Raw genomic sequence first — 19,756 nt, 5'->3', positions numbered from 1 at the left:
TCCAAACCGAAGAACAATATTCCAATATAGGACGGACAAGGGAGGTAAATAGTAATTTGGTTATATAAGGGTCGTCAAATTCTATTGACCAACGCTTTATAAACCCAAAAACACTCATAGCTTTGTTGACAGTCAGCATTATGTGGCAGTCAAATTTAAGCTTCGGGTCCAGAAGAACGCCTAAATCATTTACTGAATATATACGGTCAAGTGGCAAGTTCTGAAGCAAATAACTTGTAAACGTAGGAGTACCCCTATGGAATGTCATTACGTTACATTTCAGGCAGTTCAAATTTAAGAGGTTATACTCACACCATACTTGAAAATTATCAATGTCTGATTGTAAGCCGAAACCAGACTCTATGATATTGTATGTCAAACAAAGCTTAACATCATCAGCATACATTAGTACACGAGAATTTGTTATGATTGAGGGAAGATCGTTAATAAACAAAGTAAACAGCAAAGGCCCCAGATGACTACCCTGGGGCACTCCAGATGTCGCGTGGATCATTTTAGAAACAGCGTTCTTGAATATAACCCTCTGAGTCCTCCCATTCAAATAACTTGAAATCCAAGTTAAAAGACTACATGGAAACCCCGGCTGATCTAATTTGAATAAAAGGAGAGAGTGGTTAACAGAGTCAAAGGCCTTACTAAAATCTGTACATATAACGTCAGTCTGCATTTTATTCTTATATCCATTTATTACAATAGATGACAATTCAAGAAGATTGGTGGTGGTCGATTTTCGCTTAACAAAACCATGCTGACACGGTGATATTAGCGAGGAACATAAATGTTGCAAATGCGAAGTAATAATACGTTCAAAAGCTTTAGGAATTACTGACATTTTAGAAGTAACTTTATAATTCTGGGCATCCACCTACGCACCCTTATTTGTGGAGTGGAATAATGAAAGAGTCCTTCCAGATAGTTGGAAAAACTGATGATGAAATAGACAAATGAAAATGTTTAAGAATCGGTTTACAAATGGTTGAAGCACAAAACATAAGCACACACCCAGGGAGACCATCTGGACCGGGAGAATACGTTGGCGTTGTTGTTGCTAAATCCTTTAAGAGAGAACTTTCGGTAATTACAGGGGTAAAAATACAATTTAGGATAGATAGAATTTGTCCAAGCAGCCGAACTATAAGTAGTATAGAAAAATTCGGCAAATAAATCCGCAATTTCAGAATCCGACGATGCTATTTTTGAGTTTAAACGTACCGATGAAGGCAATGCCGAAGACTTACGCTTGGCATTAACAAAGTTAATTCGTCCTCTTGACTGTGAAAATTGGAACAATGACTGAGAGAACAAGTCAAATCGATGGCGGGAAAAAATTAAATAATGCTTAAGCTCATTGTTTTTTGGTTTTTTTGTATTTGTAGTTTGTTATGAGCGGAAAAGCGTTCGCAAGCAGGTTGCTATGTGTAAGCCAAAATGTAAGCTGTTGTGCTTACGAAAACATCAATGGTCAAAATATGTTCTGCACTTCGTAAATATAACTAATATTAATTAAATGTGTACTTTGTACTCCTATAAAGTTCCAAAGTTGCTATAATTTACCAAAAACAGCATAAATTTGGTTTTGTTTACAAATTTTTATACCCTTGTAGAGGGTATTATAATTTCAGTCAGATGTTTGCAACGCAGTGAAGGAGACGTTTCCGACCACATAAAGTATATATATTTTTGATCAGCACCAATAGCCGAGTCTATCTAGCCATATCCGTCTGTCCTTTTGTCTGTCTGTCCGTCTGTCCGTTTATATGCGAACTAGTCTCTCAGTTTTAAAGCTATCGTGATGAAACTTTCTCGAAAGTCTTATTTCTCTTGCAGGTAGTACATATGTCGGAGCGAGCCGGATCGTATCACTATATCTTAAGGCTCCCATAGGAATATTAAAAAAACAAGAAAGGAAGCTACCTTCGGCCAGCCGAAGCTTATATACCCTTGTAGATAAAAGAATACTCACTCGGTGCAGTTCCAGGGATTCCAGATTCAGCGTTTCGATTTATTTCAATTTTGTTTTTAAGTAGTCAAGAATCAAAACGCCTACTTCCTACAAAGTTACAATGAATTTTCTTATATTTGTTTGGGAGCCTTAAGATATAGTGGTCCGATCCGGCTGGCTCCGACATATGTACTACCTGCAATAGAAAGAAGACCTTCGGGAAAGTTTCATCGCGATAGCTTTAAAAGTGAGAGACTAGTTCGCATAGAAACGGACAGACGGACAGACGGACAGACGGACATGGCTAGATAGACTCGGCTATTGGTGCTGATCAAGAATATATATACTTTATGTGGTCGGAAACGTCTCCTTCACTGCGTTGCAAACATCTGACTGAAATTATAATACCCTCTACAAGGGTATAAATATAAGAAAATTCATTGTAACTTTGTAGGAAGTAGGCGTTTTGATTCTTGACTACTTAAAAACAAAATTTAAATAAATAGAAACGCTAAATATGGAATCCCTGGAACTGCACCGAGTGAGCATTCTTTTATCTGCAAGGGTATATAAGCTTCGGCTGGCCGAAGGTAGCTTCCTTTCTTGTTCATATTAATATTGGCTAGGCCAATATCAGGTCAGGCTCCCCCAGTCAGCAATATGTATGCATACTCGTTGTAGGATATGTTATAAACGTTTAGAATTGTTTTTAACCTATTTTTTCAATCTATTTATTGTATTATTCTACAATAAAATTTGGAGAACGCAATTTTACGACAGTTTTCCCGAGTTGAAATCCCCCTTCGTTAATGTTGAGCCGAGCAACTGCTCTTCAGTCAGCTGTTATTGGATGGTAGATGGTGGATGGAGTTCTGCGGGAACAGGAGTTTCATACTCGTCAAAAATCCTAACCGTTTCAAACGGATGGACTCTATGGGAAGAGGCTATAAAGGAAAACCATAACTGAGTACGTGTGGGAAATCTATAATGCGGGAAGTCGAAAAAACAGTGGATTTTGTCCTGCCAGAGATCCAGATAGAAACCTCGTTTTCCCCTTAGATTTTGTGTCACCATCGTGAATGAGGTTTTGTCCGTTCCGTTTGTATGGAGAAACCTGATGAAAATATGATATTTTCCAGAGGATTTTTCCCGGTGGCTTATTTATTGCTATTTATTGCATTATTATACAATAAGATTCGGAGAACGCAATTTTACGACAGTTTTGCCTAGTTGAAACCCCCCTTCGTTTATGTTGAGTTGAGCAACTGTTCTTCAAGTCAGTTTTTATTGGATGTGGATGTGGATGGAAACTCTATGGGAACACGAATTTCACATTTGCCAAAATCCCAACCGTTTTTCACGGATGGACTCTATGGGAAGAGGCTATTATTGTAGAATAATACAATAACAATAAGGTTAGAAGAACGCAATATTACGATAATGTTCGATAAAGTTGGGTTGAGCAACAGCTCTTCAAGTCAGCGGTTTTTGGATTGTGGGTGGTGAATGTGATTTGTGGGATCACGAGTTATATAAAATCATTTGTCAAAAACCCAACCGTTTCCCACGATTGGACTCTATGGGAAAAGGCTATAAAGCGAAAAGAATCGATGTTAAGAACAAACATCGGTGTTTTAAAAATTTATAAAAGCATCGATATATCGATGTTTCCATCGATGTTTCTCCACTTCTAAGCCACTGTGCTCGAGTAGGAATAAATTTATATTTGTAATTTATTCATTTAAATGGATCTCTACGACGATATAGACACGAAGCCACGAGCTAGCCAGATTGATGGCTGGTCGTCTGGCATTAAAATGTTGCAGACCCAGTTGGCGGTAAAGAATGCCGTAAGAAAACCTGTGAGTAGCTCCATCGAATTTTGTCGAACCTTTGTACATACATATGTATGTATGTACAGTGATGAACTTAATTCTTGGCACACTTGTCATCTTGGACTTTAGGTTCAATTTTCTCCGACTAATATATGAATAAAAAAATTAAACAAAATTTTTTATGTAAAGGCCACATTTTACTGTTTAAATAATTCGTTCTTATATTTATATCTCTTAAGACAAATTTTTTAAAACTCAAAAACGAAAAAATGAGCCTATTCTGCCCGAACAAAATTTTTGGCACACTTGTGTTGTATTTAACTATTTCGCTAAAACTTAACCGATTTGAGTCATTTTTTTTTGTTAAGTCCGCTTTGTCTCAGTTGTCTAGATGGTATAATGCTAAATTTGTATCCTTAAATCGTTGAAATACCTTAATTTTAACGAAAAACGGTTATATAAAAGTATGTTAAATGCCAATACCCATATCTGTGCGAAAAATAATATTTTAAGGTCAGGATCAGGGTCAATCATATGCTAATATTAGGAAATATGTGCGCAGAAGTTGTTTTTACCATTTGGATCCTTTTACGGCGTTTTAAAGGACTCTCACTGTGCCAAAATGCAAGGTACACAGCCTGACCCATAGGTTTTAGAGGCCAGGGAAGCGAAAGGATCCAGAAAAAGGATAATGTCAACCCTTAGGTTTTATTAGCACAGATTGAAGTTTAGGATAGGAAAGACTTTTACAAGGATATTCAACCAACGGACTTTTTAAAGGCCCTGCAATGTGCCAACTAAATTTTTTTGCAGCTAGAAAAAAGTAAGTGATTTCAAAGGCCACCAATATAACCATTTAGGATACAAAAAGGCCTTTAAAAAGTCCGTTGGTTGAATATCCTTGATTGACCCTGATATTGGGTATTGGGTATTGGCATTTAACATACTTTTATATAACCGTTTTTCGTTAAAATTATGTTATTTTAACGAATTAAGGATACAAATTTAGCATTATGCCATCTAGACAACTGAGACAAAGCGGACTTAACAAAAAAAAATGACTCAAATCGGTTAAGTTTTAGCGAAATAGTTAATTACAACACAAGTGTGCCAAGAATTTTGTTCGGGCAGAATAGGCTCATTTTTTCGTTTTTGAGTTTTAAAAAATTTGTCTTAAGAGATATAAATATAAGAACGAATTATTTAAACAGTAAAATGTGGCCTTTACATAAAAAATTTTGTTTAATTTTTATAATTTTTTGTTACAAAAGTATGTAACAGGGAGAAGGAAGCGTTTCCGACCCCATAAAGTATATATGTTCTTGATCAGGATCACTAGCCGAGTCGATCTAGCCATGTCCGTCTGTCCGTCTGTCCGTCTGTCTGTCCGTCTGTCTGTCTGTATGAACGCTGAGATCTCAGAAACTATAAAAGCTAGAAGATTGGCATTTTGCATGCAGATTTTAGGAGTTCCTACGCAGCGCAAGTTTGTTTCAAAATGGTGCCACGCCCCCTCTAACGCCCACAATCGCTTATTTACGATTTTAAAAATTTTAATATTTTGGAAAAGTAAAAATGCAGTTTTATTGTGTTTATCAATACCTATCGAAATGTAGAAGAAATTTTTCAAATCGGACCATTCGTTAAAAAGTTATGCGTGATCAACGATTTCTATCTCTATCTCCATCTTCCTCGCACTCCCTTTACCTGAGTAACGGGTATCTGATAGTCGGGGCACCCGACTATAACGTTCTCTCTTGTTTTATTCATATATTAGTCGGAGAAAATTGAACCTAAAGTCAAAGATGCCAAGTGTGCTAAGAATTAAGTTCATCACTGTATGTCAAAAATGGCTTTACTGCAGCTCATGACGCCGGTGGTCAACCTAAGAGCCAAACGCCCCCTTGACCCAGAAGCTCCACCTCTTACTTCGGTGGCTGGGTTGGTCGCTAAGCCCATTATCGCGGGAAAGGCTCTACCTCCCGTGATAGAAAGCGTGCATAAGGACGACTGGGACTTTTCGGATGAGTACGACCCACAATGGCCAAATGAATACGAAAAACTCAAGGAGAAAACCAAAGGCAGTGAAAAGTCCCGGACTAGCGCTGGTGGAAGTAATCGAGAAGAACGCGACAGAGACAAGGAACGTAAACGAGGGCGTATTGGCCGGCGAGAAGTCCACAGAGAAGAAGTCTCACCTCCAACTATAAAGTTCAGCGGGTTCGGCCAACGACAAAGCAACGATGACACGTACAGTCCGCAGTCCCCGGGCACTGTGTCTAAGCAAGGAGGGGGTGCCGCCATCGCTCCTCCTCCTTCACTGCATGAAATGTCCATTGATAGTGGAGACGGACTCTCCAACATTCCCATACCGTATTCCGCAAGCTCAGTGGCCGCCAAAATTATGGCTAAATACGGGTTTAGGGATGGCCAAGGCCTGGGAAAGTTGGAGCAGGGTATGTCAATTGCCCTGCAAGTAGAGAAAACCTCAAAGCGGGGCGGCCGCATCATACACGAAAAAGACGTTTTCCTGCCGCCCCCGTCACTTTCGCCACCCGCAAGTGGCTCTCCAACTGGTCTAAGTCCCAGCCATAATGCTATAACTAACCAGATAAAGGGAACGACGGCAGCCAGCGACGATATTGAGCCCAGCATCACAGAGATAATGAAATCACCAAGCAAGGTTGTTCTTCTTCGCAACATGGTAGGACCTGGAGACGTAGACGAAGAGTTGGAGCCCGAGGTAAAGGACGAGTGCAACACTAAATACGGGGAAGTAAGCAGCGTCATAATTCACGAAGCGTTCAGAACTGTACCAGAGGATGCCGTAAAAATATTCGTTGAGTTTAAGCGGATCGAAAGCGCCATTAAAGGTTGTTTTATTTGCTTGTTTTATTTTTTGTATAAATTATCTAATGGTTTACTTTGCAGCTGTGGTGGACCTTAATGGGCGTTTTTTTGGAGGACGTCAAGTACGAGCGGGGTTTTATAACTATGATAAGTTTAAATGTTTTCAACTTAATTAACTTTCGAATTAAACCTAAACCTTTTCGTTGAAACCAAAGTTGATTTTTGAAGTATTAAGTTTTTAAGCATTTATTTAACAAAATAATGATATATATGGGCAATTCTCTGAGGATGTCAACCGCAGCCAAAAATTTAAAAGTCCTTAAAAAAATATCGCATTTACATTTTTTTATAGAGAATGGATTGAATTTAACTAATCAAAGCGAAATTGGCATTTACTAATAACATTTGAAAATATGCAAGTGCAAAGTCGAACAACTGCGAAAGTTCCGTTTTGCACATTTTCATTGTTAGTTTTGTTTTGAGTAATATTCTTAATGCGAGGCTTTAAGCATTGCCAAAAGCTTTTTAAAATCTCGATTCGTATTCAAAGAATATAAGAAAAATGAGAAAGAAGTTATGCGATAGCTAATTACGTTAAATTTCTTATCAACCTATCCGTATATTTTAATGTAGCGTGCAACAGTCTAAAATAACATTTGTAGTCAGTGCATCTAAAGTTTTTGATCAATGCGCATGCCTCTTTGGGTCCAAACACACTTTTTCGTAACCAGTTAAATATAAAAAATTGGATTAAAAGTAATCAACGGGTTGACTCTGAAACTTAATCAAAGTTTGTAGCGTGCAACAGGGTAAGTCTAAATAAAAAACTTAGAAAAGATTTTTTTTTTTGTTTTTTGTTGACTATATTAATGAAAGTTTTATCTTTTTGTAATGCAGATGTGTGAAACTAATGACAAAAACAAAGACAGCTGCAAACGATAGAGAGAAAAGTTGAAAAATAATGAGACAAAACTACAAAACCACACAAAAAGAATTTTTTAAGAAGACTGACGTTCTCAAATAAAGTATTTGTATTCTCAATTTGAAGAAGTACTGATTTTGTGGTCAAATTTTGATAAAAACGCCTAATACTTTATCCTTGATGTTTCCCCTTATTTGTTCCCGTTTTTGGAGAAAAAAAAACTCTACAAAGACTCAATTACAAGGTATATTACTTAATAAAATTGTACTGAACGTGAGTATTTCGCACTTAAAGTGAGTACTTGGTTTTATTTTAAGTAAAAGTTCTTAATTTGAGTGCAACGTTCATGAAAAATTCTCCCTGTGCATATATTAAAAAATAACGAAAGAATGCGTCAATCTAGAAAGACATGGAAAGCACTGACTAAAAGTAATAAGAATGTAATAGAAGAAAATCGAAAATACAATCGTATACGACAACGGATGTTACGGCAAAGTAAATTAGAAAAGCAACACGCACAACTAAAACAAACCACGCCCTACTAAGATCAAAAAACGTAGTTTTGCCCCATGCATTTTCATTTTATCAATGCTCAGAAAACAACATAAATGGCATTAAAAAGGTTTTTTCTATCATCTGAACAAATTAAAAGCTTGTCAAATCTGTACAACTTGGACGAAAGATGGAAAGATGTAAAAAGCATTCCAGGTATATCCAATATGCATTGGTTTAGTTGCGATGGCCAACAGGTAGAGTCAGCTAGAACCGCTTATTCAATTAAAAAAAACTTTACTTAATAGTAAACATATCATTTAAGTTGATCTCTGTACTTTTCTTTCTGTTGTACTTTATTGAAAATATTTTTGTTAAGTTTCTAATTGATGTTTGCATAGTAATTGGCTTTGTAAATTTCCTGTAATTAATATTAAAAATAAAAAATTTGTTGAACATAATAAAAATCATTTTAAAATACATGTGATGCATGCTAGTTACATAATAAGTAAAAAAGCAACACACAAAAAATTGACAGAAAAAACTGTCGCGTGTGACATGTAGAGTGTGACAGTCACTTCAATGTCAATAAACAAATAACTACTCAATATTTTTTAACCAAACCAAATACATTTTAAAGAAGAATGAATGAGAAACAATATAAAATTAACCGCATCCAAATATTCCATCAGGATTCGCTGAGTTCGAGGGTTAGCGTGATAGTCAAAAAGATGACTTCTATCTGTGTCGCGTGCGAAAAGCTTGGTTTTTTGTATATTTCTTAAAAACGAGCAAGAGTTCAAAGTCAGTCTTTTCACCCATTATAGTGCTAGTCAAGCAAGACCTTTCTTTTGAGACCAATGTCGAAAAAAGTAACGCCTTGGAACATACTTTTTTTTGGCTTCAAACCGTGCGAATGACGCGTGCAACAGCAGAGAATTTAAGTTTAATTAAAGCTCTTAATTCTAAGTTATATCTCTGAAAACACCTCAGGCTGAGATGGCACATTCTGTTTTTATCGTCTGTTTATTGTAAAAATTTTTCTTTTGTGGGAGTTTAAAGGAGTGCGAGCGAGACAGGAATAATATGATATAGAGCCAATATTATTGGTGGTGTGTCTGTTTGGTGTTTCCCTCTCGCACACGTTTAAAGTCCCATTAAAGAAAAATTGTTACAATAAAATGATGCTATAAATTAATTTCTAATCTTAGCCTTATTGAAGTAACGAACCTTCTTCGATATACAACATTTCTGAAATCAATTTTTGTAACCAAAAATGAATATATTTTTATACCCTTATAGAAGGTATTATAATTTCAGTCAGATGTTTGCAACGCAGTGAAGGAGACGTTTCCGACCACATAAAGTATATATATTCTTGAATATCACCAATAGCCGAGTCTATCAAGCCATGTCCGTCTGTCCGTCTGTCCGTTTCTATGCGAACTAGTCTCTCAGTTTTAAAGCTATCGGGATGAAACTTTCCCGAAAGTCTTCTTTCTATTGCAGGTAGTACATATGTCGGAGCGAGCCGGATCGGTCTACTATATCTTAAGGCTCCCATAGGAATATTCTGACAAATATAAGAAAATTCATTGTAACTTTGTAGGAAGTAGGCGTTTTGATTCTTGACTACTTAAAAACATAATTTAAAGAGAAACGCTGTATCTGGAATCCTTGGAACTGCACCGAGTGAGCATTACTTTATCTACAAGGGTATATAAGCTTCGGCTGGCCGAAGGTAGCTTCCTTTCTTGTTTTTGACTATGTTTTCTAAAATTTGTTTCTCCCTTAATTAAAATCCTAAAATTATTCTAAGTATGGGGTGCGAAAGATAAAGAGTGTATCTTTTAAAAAATTTTAACATCGAATCAAACCATGAGTCCGTTTGCCTCTGAGAGCTCCGGAAAGTTGGCCAGTTTCAGCATTTTTCGAAGTTTAAGGTCCTTTTGCTGAGAATCCTTGCGTCGGGGAACTTTTTGGAAAACGCAGCATGAAGCATGGATTTGGTTTCACTCATATTTATTTACAAGTATACAATATTACAATTAACAAGAAAGGAAGTTAACTTCGGCCAGCCGAAGTTTATATACCCTTGCAGGTATGCCTACTTAAAATGTTGTTTTTACATTGTCAAAAATCAAAACTACAAAGTTACAATAGTTTTTCTATTATTATGGGAGCCATAAGATATAGTGGTCCGATCCGGCTAGTTCCGACATATGTACTACCTGCAATAGAAAGAAGACTTTTGGGAAAGTTTCATCGCGATAGCTTTAAAACTGAAGGACTAGTTCGCATAGAAACGGATAGACGGATAGACTGACAGACGGACATGGCTAGATGGACTCGGCTATTGATGCTGATCAAGAATATATATACTTTATGTGGTCGGAAACGTCTCCTTCACTGCGTTGCAAACATCTGACTGAAATTACAATACCCTCTAAAGGGAGTGCGAGGGATGTGGATATATACAATTTTTTTAATTGCTCATAACTTTTTAATGAATGGTCCTATTCGATAGGTACAAAAATGCACAACAAAATTGCATTTATACTTCTCGGAAATCTTTAAAGGTGTGGGCGCCAGACCTATTTTAAAATTGTTAGTGGGCGATTGTTCATACGGACAGACAGATAGACGGACATGGCTATATCGACTCGGCTAGTGACCCTGATCAAAAATATATATACTTTATAGGGTCGGAAACGCTTCCGTCTCCCTGTTATATACTTTTGCACGAATACAATATACCTTTTTACTCTACGAGTAACGGGTATAATTACCAGGGACCGTAAATAATGATTATTGATCTATTTTTTTAACCAAAAAATCAAGCACTTAGGATCGACGTACGCAAAAAAGGAAAACACCATAGCAATCCTCTTTGGTTAATTTATCCATTTTCACCATGATTTTTATTTTTAAGATTTTTATAATATTCCGCAAAAATAATGATTATTTCTGATCGGAAAAAATAAAACTCAAAAATAATGATTACACAGGTCAACAAAATGGACTTTATTTAAAGGTGCAGGCCTATTGGCATTAAAACATGTTAATATAGACGTATATAAGCATATCTCCATACTTAGTTTTCGCGTTTAACGGGTGGTATTTGGGCAATCGCGGTTTGAAAAAAATAGCAACATTTAATTTTTTGATTTAAGATATCTTCGAGGGTCTGTGCTCAGTTGTAATAATACCTATGCCAAAAAATTGCTTAGATGCCCTTCTACATTATTGCACTTAAGATTCCATTATAATTTGAGTCAATCACAGCCTATGAGCCATTGAAGTAATTTGTTCACCTCTATTCCCAACCAACTTGATGCGGTGAACACGCTTAAAAAAATACAAGGAAAAATATATGGCCTAAAATATTTTACAGGCATCTAGAGGCGTCTTTCACCGAATTTTTAAGACAAATAAGACCATTGTACGTCGAAGGATGGAATTTATAGAATTTTTTCCGTAAGAACTTAAAAAGTAACAACTATTTTTAAATCGCATTTTACATAAATATCTGACACATTCGTAAAAATGTGCCTTTCAATTTGGTTAGCAGTAGGCGCCGAACATAGACAAATTATATTTTTAAGGGGTTAATATGCCTTAAAAAAAATCCCCACCACAATTTTAAGGCGACGCCACTGTTATCTTTAAAAAGCCTACTGTGTAAAATCACGACACACTCGTTACGTAAGAGTGACTCTAAAATACTTGTTACTTTTCCCATTCTTACGGAAAAAATTCTATAAATTCCATTTTTCGATGTACAATAGTGGGATCTATCTCAAAAATTCGGGAAAAGAAGCCTCTAGATGCATGTAAAATATTTTAGGGCACATATTTTTCCTTGTATTTTTTTAAGCCTGTTCACCGCATCAAGTTGGTTGTAAATAGAGGTGAACAAATTACTTCAATGGCTCTTAGGCTTTTATTAACTCAAATAATGATGGAACCTTAAACGGAATTATGTAGAAGGGCATCTAAGCAATTTTTTGGCATAGGTTTTATTACAACTGAGCACAGACCCTCGAAGATATCTTAAATGAAAATATAAAATGTTGCTACTTTTTTCAAACCGCGATTGCACAAATACCACCCGTTAAACTCGAAAACTAAGTATGCAGATATGCTTATATCCGTCTATATTAACACAATTTAATGCCCATAGGGCTGCACCAAAAACACTGTTGGCCTGTGTTATTGTTGTTTTTTTATTTTTTTTGATCAAAAATAATACTCACTGGACGCCACGGGTTTTCTATACCGATTTTGGGCGTTCTTTTTACATAGTCCTATGAAACGAATGCAGACGTACCACCTCTGACAAAAAGAAGCTTGAACTTGAGACGATTATTTCAGAGACACTTTTACGGTAAAAAGCATATTTCAAAGACTTTTTCATGTTTTGGGGACTGTCCCTGAAAAAAATCGGCATATATAATTAATTTTGAGGACATTTTCAATTTACAGCAAAATCCACAAACTTTTTCGTTCAACTCTTACTATTTTAAAAAATTTGTAAAGAGTTTAAAATAAGTAATCAATAAAAAATAACAATAGGTAAAGGTATATATTAATAAACCGTTTTTTAAATAATCTCAAAATATGTGCATAGCCACTTTTAAGGACACACATTAGTTCGCCCGTTTTCTAAGTATTTCGTTAGTGTTTTCAATTCATATATTTTTATTGCGATACAGAACTACAAAATCTTTTAAGTTAATAACCATTTAGGTCATAATTTAACCCAAAAGTGATTATTTAATAAAGTGTACATAAAATAAAACGATCGATGTGGCAACACTGCACAAATATATAAGAAATAGCTCTTTTGAGGACTGAAACAATGGAATGAAATTGATATATATAGGTTATTTTGGGATCACTTATATATCGACACTTTCAAAGACAATGATCCCAAAAGTTCTATATAGAATGGGAAATAGAATGGAACGCCTGTATGCCTGTTATACAAGGCCAGAAACGATGGAAATTTACATAGTATAGGACAACAAAGATGTTTGTCATCAAATATGGGGACACATACTTTAAAATAAATACATTGAAATGAAACTACTTTTATTTATACAACTGAAATGTTTTTATTTAATTCATTTTTAATACAGCTTTAAAATGATGCAAAGAGTCTGCGCTGGGCTGCGCGCGTAGAAGCAAGAGAATTTATTAAGCGATGGCAGTTTTTCAATTTTACTTAAATCTCCAAACATTTCTGTCAGGACTTGCCGCTCCTCGGGACTCCACGGTACACGAGTAGATTTAGTAAAAGACGAGCCTATAAAAAACACAGAATAAAATAATATAATATTATTTAATATGGGGTTATCTAAATAGCTAATAAGTAAGTACAATAATATTTACCTACTAATGGGATTAGTTTAATATTTTCTACATCATTGTTATAGTTTTTTATACCCGTTACTCGTAGAGTAAAAGGGTATACTAGATTCGTGCAAAAGTATGTAACAGCTAGAAGGAAGCGTTTCCGACCCCATAAAGTATATATATTCTTGATCAGGCCGAGTCGATCTAGCCGAGTCGATCTAGCCATGTCCGTCTGTCCGTCTGTATGAACGCTGAGATCTCAGAAACTACAAAAGCTAAAAGGTTGAGATTTCCCACACATATTCTTTGGCTTCCTACGCAGCGCAAGTTTATTTTAGCTGAGCGCCACGCCCCCTCTAACGCCCACAATCGCCCACTAACGATTTTAAAATGGGTCCTGCGCCCACATCTTTAAAGATTTCCGAGAAGTATAAATGCAATTTTGTTGTGTATATTTATACCTATCAAAATGTAGAAGACATTTTTCAAATCGGACCATTCATTAAAAAGTTATACGCTTTATAAATTGTCAACATATATCTATCTCCCTCGCACTCTCTTTAGCTGAGTTACGATTATTAGTCGGGACACCAACCCGACACAGCGTTCGCACTCCCTTTAGCTGAGTGACGGGTATTAGATAGTCGGGACACCAACCCGACTATAGCGTTCTCTCTTGTTTTATTTTGATATTTTATAAATTTAAGGTCTACTCACTGCTTTGTTTTTTCTTATCTTTGTTTTTTCTTATCTATGGTTGGCAAATAAGTTTCGTCTTCTGTAGAACACGCAAATTCCGATGGCTCTTCGTCGCTTGAGTCCGTATCATTTTCATATTGATCTGTAAGAAGTTTGAAATTGTTAGATAATATTTATACAATACAATGAAGTATTTCATAATTATAACTATTACAAAAACAGTAGTGGACAAAGAAAACTAGAATTCGCTACATATGAGCCGCGTGGGCCACAGGAATCACTCTAAAAACTAAACTTTACAACTTTAAATGTAGTGTAGATGTAAAATTACTTACGGTTTGAAGAACCTTGTAATGAAACACATTTCAAATTAAAGTGGGACAATCTAGATTGGTCTCTGCAGTAGGACAGTCCTTATTCGCGTCTGCGGAAGGACACTCTTCTTCCATATTCATGGCGGACATTAATAGCTGAGAAACTTGAGTCATTTCCGCTACCGAAGCAGGAACACGATAATATTTCTTGTGTATGTCTTTATGGTGTCCCATGAAATCGGCCAAGTGATCTATTTGCATGTTATTTACGTTTTGTAAATAAGTGTGGGTAGCCAATTGCTTTCGCAAATTGGTTCCTCTGAGAGAGTTTGGGCAACTCGCCCCACATTGGCTTGCATACTTTTTTAAAATTCGACAAGCCCTATAATATGGTTTTTGAAGAGGACGTGGATTTGCAATGTTAAATATAAAATTACTTTTCTTGAACGATAACTTTTTGTTATACACATTAATTTGCTCAATGCAATGCCTGTTCCATGGCGTAAAGAGTACGGGTACAGTACGATTTTTTTTCCACGAATTGTCACTCTAGTAAAGGTTTTTGTCACATTTTTCATTTGTTCAGTCATGTTTTTAAAAATATGGAAAGAATTCCCGTCATCTACGTCGCCAACCGAATGTGCTGTTCTGTAATTTTCCACTGTCAATCTTTCGAGTTCTACTCTGCGACGATTAAAAATAAGCAAACTTATAAGTGTACTCTCCTTCAAAGACACCAATGCAGATTCTGAATTTTTTAAATTCTACTCTTTTAAAGCTGTTTCTGAGACATTGTGCACAAATTCATACAATATCTTTATATCTTCTTGTGAGGGTAATAAAATTTTCACTGCGCGATGCTTCTTTGATTGGTCTTCAATCGCTCGCTTATTTATATTCACGTTTATTTCGGTTTCCCACAGTGATAACTCGATAACTTCAGGGCGTAACTTTTTTATTTCAATTAGAAGTCTACTTAAATACCGCATATTTGCTCGGATCATGTCGTGAGGAACTTCTGTATGCTTCATTGCTTCCATATTTCCAAATAATACTATTAAGTAATCATATTTTAATACCCTTGTTACATTATCGTCATTTAAGACAGGCATTATTTTTTTTTCGTAAAATTTCATTTGCCGCAGAATGCATATATCCAGTGGCTCCTCGTCCAGATTTCACTATATATCTATTACCCTTAATATGCTTGCTGCGCTTACAGTTTTTTATGTGATTTCTGATAGTTTTGGTAGGAAAATGAACCTTGCAACCGGAACAACAAACAAAATCCACTGCTTTTCGAGATGACTTAATTCTCAACTGACGAGGTACTATCAGAGTACCATTGTTATATTTTTCATCGGTGTTGTATATGTCGGAGACAGAGGTCTCTTAGCCGCTTCGAGAGTTGATTTGTCCGTCATGACTTAACTTCCACTTGGGTTTTCTTAGTAAGACGCGCACCGAGTTGCAATTGTTCGTGTTGCCCGTTCGAAGGTTCTCGAAAGAAGGAGTCCTGAACCCTCTACTACTTTGCACAACTCTACGTTGCAACCACAATTGCGCCACACTCGGCTAAGGTGGGTTCCCACCTAGCCACGCTCTTGAAACCCTTAAACGGTCTAAGAAGGTCACACTTCCTTTTCTTAATACTTTATTTAAAATGACAGGTTTCTCTCAGTTATATTTAACATTGATTTGTATTATTACTAATTCTCTCGACACGGCTATCCTGACTATCACACGTCCTCGTGTGCATGGCTTAACATTGGATTGGCATCACATTTTGCTAATCTGAAACAAATTTAAAGTTACTCATTAACTTAAATCATGACTTATTTATTTTTTTTTTTTAAATCCCCCAATACACTTTTTGTGTCTTCAAATGACAGTTTGGCAGGATAACTCTTTCTTATTAGTAGCTTGTACTCTTCTGCGCAAACCCGACCATTTGGCTTACAATTTATCACAACACAGTGCAGGCTCTTGCCGCCACTTGCGACGATATGCACCTTTAGTGCCACAATCTCTCATTAGATCAACTTAGCCTCTGTGTGTGATGTCCTGTGCACCCCTCTTAGGTGACAGATCTCAACTCATCTTCTGCGTCTATTTCAACGCCATCACTCTCTTTGAGCAACTCAGATGTAACTCGATTTCCACAAACTTTCTAACGTACTTCGACATACCTTCAAACCAATATTGTTCATAGACCTTGTTTAGAGTTGTCTGCCAGCCAAGATGCATTATAGCCTCGTGTACATGATTAATGACCGACCACCTAAAAGCTCTCGGAATCACTGGTAAGCAACGAGTCCTGCCGCTTCTCTGAATTTTGCGATACAACAATCCGGCTCTTACTTCGTAAGTTTTAGCTCTGTCAACTTGCATCTCACCTCCATTTATTTGTGTCATGATATCAACTATACCTAAGTCCCTCTGCTGTTCAGCGATTAGCCTATTATCCGTTATCGCTGCCAAGTCAACGCGAACCTCAACTACTTTGTTTATCGTTTTCGGGACATCTGGAATAGGATTTCGGGATAGGCAATCTACGTGTGCCATTTGAGTTCCCTTTCTATATTCTACGCTAAAATCGAATGCCTGCAAGAACGCCCACCATCGGTGTACTCGTGGTGTCAGTTCAGCCTTTGTGCGACTCGCTTTTAAGGAATTGCAGTCAGTATGGACGACGAACTTTCTACCATGCAGGTAATGTCGAAAATGTTTAACAGCATTATACACGGCTAAAGTCTCTAGTTCATATGAATGATATTTTGATTCTGAAGCCGATGTACACTTACTGAAATACTCGATCACCCTACATGTGCCGTCAATCCTGTGAAGGAGCATTGCACCGTAGCCATCCGCGCTGGCGTCTGTATGCAACTCGATCGGAAGCTCAGGGTTGAATATGGTCAGCACAGGGTCACTTGTCAACACGTCAATAATCTTTTTTCGTATTTGTTCATGATTTTCCTTCCAAGCAAATCTATTTACCTTAGAAGTTAATTGATACAATGGTTTCATCTGTTCAGAGAATCGTGGAACAAACTTTCTGAAATATGAAGCCAAACCTATAAATTGTTTTAACTGCGTGGCAGTAGTTGGTTGGCTTAATGCGGATAGAGCTTCTATTTTTCTAGGATTGGGTTTAATTTCGCCATCTTTAATATAAAACCCGAGATACTCTATTCCTGTCTTGAAGAATGTGCACTTCTTTATATTGAATGAAAACCCGGCATCTGACAAGGCTTTAAGAACAACTTTCAATCTTGTAAAAGCTTCTTCTTTGGAGTTTGCGACTATTAACACATCATCAATATAGACAATTGCATACGAGTATGCCAAATCACCTAAGGCTCGTACAATCGATCTTTGAAATACTGACGAAGCGTTCTTCAAACCGAATGGCATAGCAAGGAACTCATATTGGCCTTCTGGAGTCACGAAAGCTGTCTTCTCGATGGAATCAGTGTGAATCGGTATCTGATAAAATCCGCTGGCCATGTCCAAACTGCTAAAGTATTTACTACCACGTAATCTATCTATCTGATCTGCTATTAATGGCAATGGATATTTATCAGACACCGTATTCGCATTTAATTCGCGAAAATCAATGCATAGTCTATCACTGCCATCTTTCTTTTTAACTAAAAGCATCGGACCAAGACCTAGCTGCAATATTTCTCGACCAATTATAATATCGTACTTAAGGTAATTATCCTTTACCACATGAAATAGGACTTCTACATTAAATTCGGAAATATTTACAATTGCCAATACTTGTAAGTTGCTTTTAACAATGTTGTCACCTATTCCTCTTAGCACTACCGTATTATAAATCCTTTTTCCAGCCAGCTTGTTGCAAAGTTTCTCCTTGACCAAAGAGCATTCGGCACCCGAATCGAAGAAGAAGATAAAACTCTCACCCATTTGCTTCATAATACTAGTTGGCTCCAACACTGCACACATGTCGACTCGCTTCTCGTTGTTGAAGTTGTTCGCCGATGTCGTTCCCTTCATACATACAGATGCAATGTGACCAGGATTGCCACACTTGAAGCAAGTAACTGCTGACCTCTCTCGTCCAGCCAAAGGTTTGCCAGCATGATGATTTGGTTTTGCGACGTTTCTTTCTTCTTCCTTCTTCTTGCGGCACTCAAACGCTTTATGTCCTATCTTGCCGCAATAATGACATTTGATTTGCGCCTGCGCCTTAAACTTCTTCCTGTCCGGTCCTTGATCCAATCCAGAGTAGTCGCTCTTTTTGTTGAATGCAAACGCCTTTAAGAGCTGCTGCAGTTCATTCCGAGTTTTTATGTTTGTAGTGAAAACGGAACTTTGCAGTCTGGGCTCGATTTGGGACGTGTGGGCCAACACCAACACTCCTCTTGGTTCATTTCTTTCCACTTCGTCAGCAGTGACGTCACCAGCCTGCTGCCATATACTGACAAGGACTCGTTTGCACTCGGCCGTCCGTTGAGAATGTTGAGCAATACGGCAGACGGTGCACTATGGGAAAAAAGTCTATTTTTTTTGGCATAAACTCTAGTTTTAAAGATACAATTTAGAAATTTTGTATATATACTATTAAGATAAAGCTGTAATTTCGGTTTTTGTTGCTTTTTGAATCGGACCATTGTTTTCATCCACCGCCCACGCCGCATATTCAAATTAATTGGCAGGGATTTTAAAAAATTTGTATTTGTATTAGTAAGACGCTAAAATAATTTCGGTTTACGTAAATTTTTAAAATTTGTCAAAAAAAAAAATTGGTGACATGTACAAGAAAAGTGAAATATTATCTCAGAGCAGATGCCAATTTTACCTTTAACGGGGGTCCAGCTTCTTTATATTTGAGTCCTTTGCAGCCAGGATTTTCACTAGACTTGTCCCTTTCCATGAATTCAATTTTTAAGATTAATGAAAGCCACTTAGGTTGTTTTTTTATTAAAATTTTTTTTTTATGTTTATAAGTTGCTTGATTTAAGTCATTTTTTTAAGAAACGTGCAAAAAGTTGCAAAAATGATTAGTTTTGCGATATTAAGGATACATTTGGTAATAACTTTGCGTTTTTACCTTTTTGCAACTTTGTGCCATTTATAAGTTGTACACCACGGAACACAAACAAACTTGTTAGTTTTAAGCTAAAAAGATACACATTTAAAACAGTTCACAGTTGGACAACAAGCCATATTAATCAAAACATGTAATCTAATATACATTTATAAATACCTTTGCTACGATTTGACATGATCAGAAATAATTAACCTTTTTGTTGCTCCACAAAATAAGCACTGAATGTTTGCAAAGATTTTT

General features: G+C 36.6%; 1 protein-coding gene across 1 annotated transcript; it reads left to right on the top strand.

Moving 5' to 3' along the window:
* Positions 1-3,626: 3,626 nt before the first annotated feature.
* Spf45 (splicing factor 45) lies at positions 3,627-6,862 on the top strand. The gene is made up of 3 exons (XM_070217451.1): positions 3,627-3,825; positions 5,663-6,671; positions 6,730-6,862. Exons 1-3 carry the CDS (start codon positions 3,709-3,711, stop codon positions 6,822-6,824), a joined length of 1,221 nt encoding a protein of 406 aa, XP_070073552.1. The 5' UTR covers positions 3,627-3,708; the 3' UTR covers positions 6,825-6,862.
* Positions 6,863-19,756: the final 12,894 nt, after the last annotated feature.

This window comes from Drosophila takahashii, chromosome 2L (genome assembly GCF_030179915.1).
Source record: "Drosophila takahashii strain IR98-3 E-12201 chromosome 2L, DtakHiC1v2, whole genome shotgun sequence".
Classification (NCBI taxonomy): Eukaryota; Metazoa; Arthropoda; class Insecta; order Diptera; family Drosophilidae; genus Drosophila; species Drosophila takahashii.
This window is presented reverse-complemented; position numbering and strand designations above follow the sequence as displayed.

Excerpts from the sequence above, each read along its gene's own strand:
- Spf45 (XM_070217451.1), top strand. The coding sequence starts at position 3,709 with ATGGATCTCTACGACGATATAGACACGAAGCCACGAGCTAGCCAGATT. Across the intron at positions 3,826-5,662 it reads AGAATGCCGTAAGAAAACCT|CTCATGACGCCGGTGGTCAA; the intron begins GTGAGTAGCTCC and ends GCTTTACTGCAG. Across the intron at positions 6,672-6,729 it reads GATCGAAAGCGCCATTAAAG|CTGTGGTGGACCTTAATGGG; the intron begins GTTGTTTTATTT and ends TTTACTTTGCAG.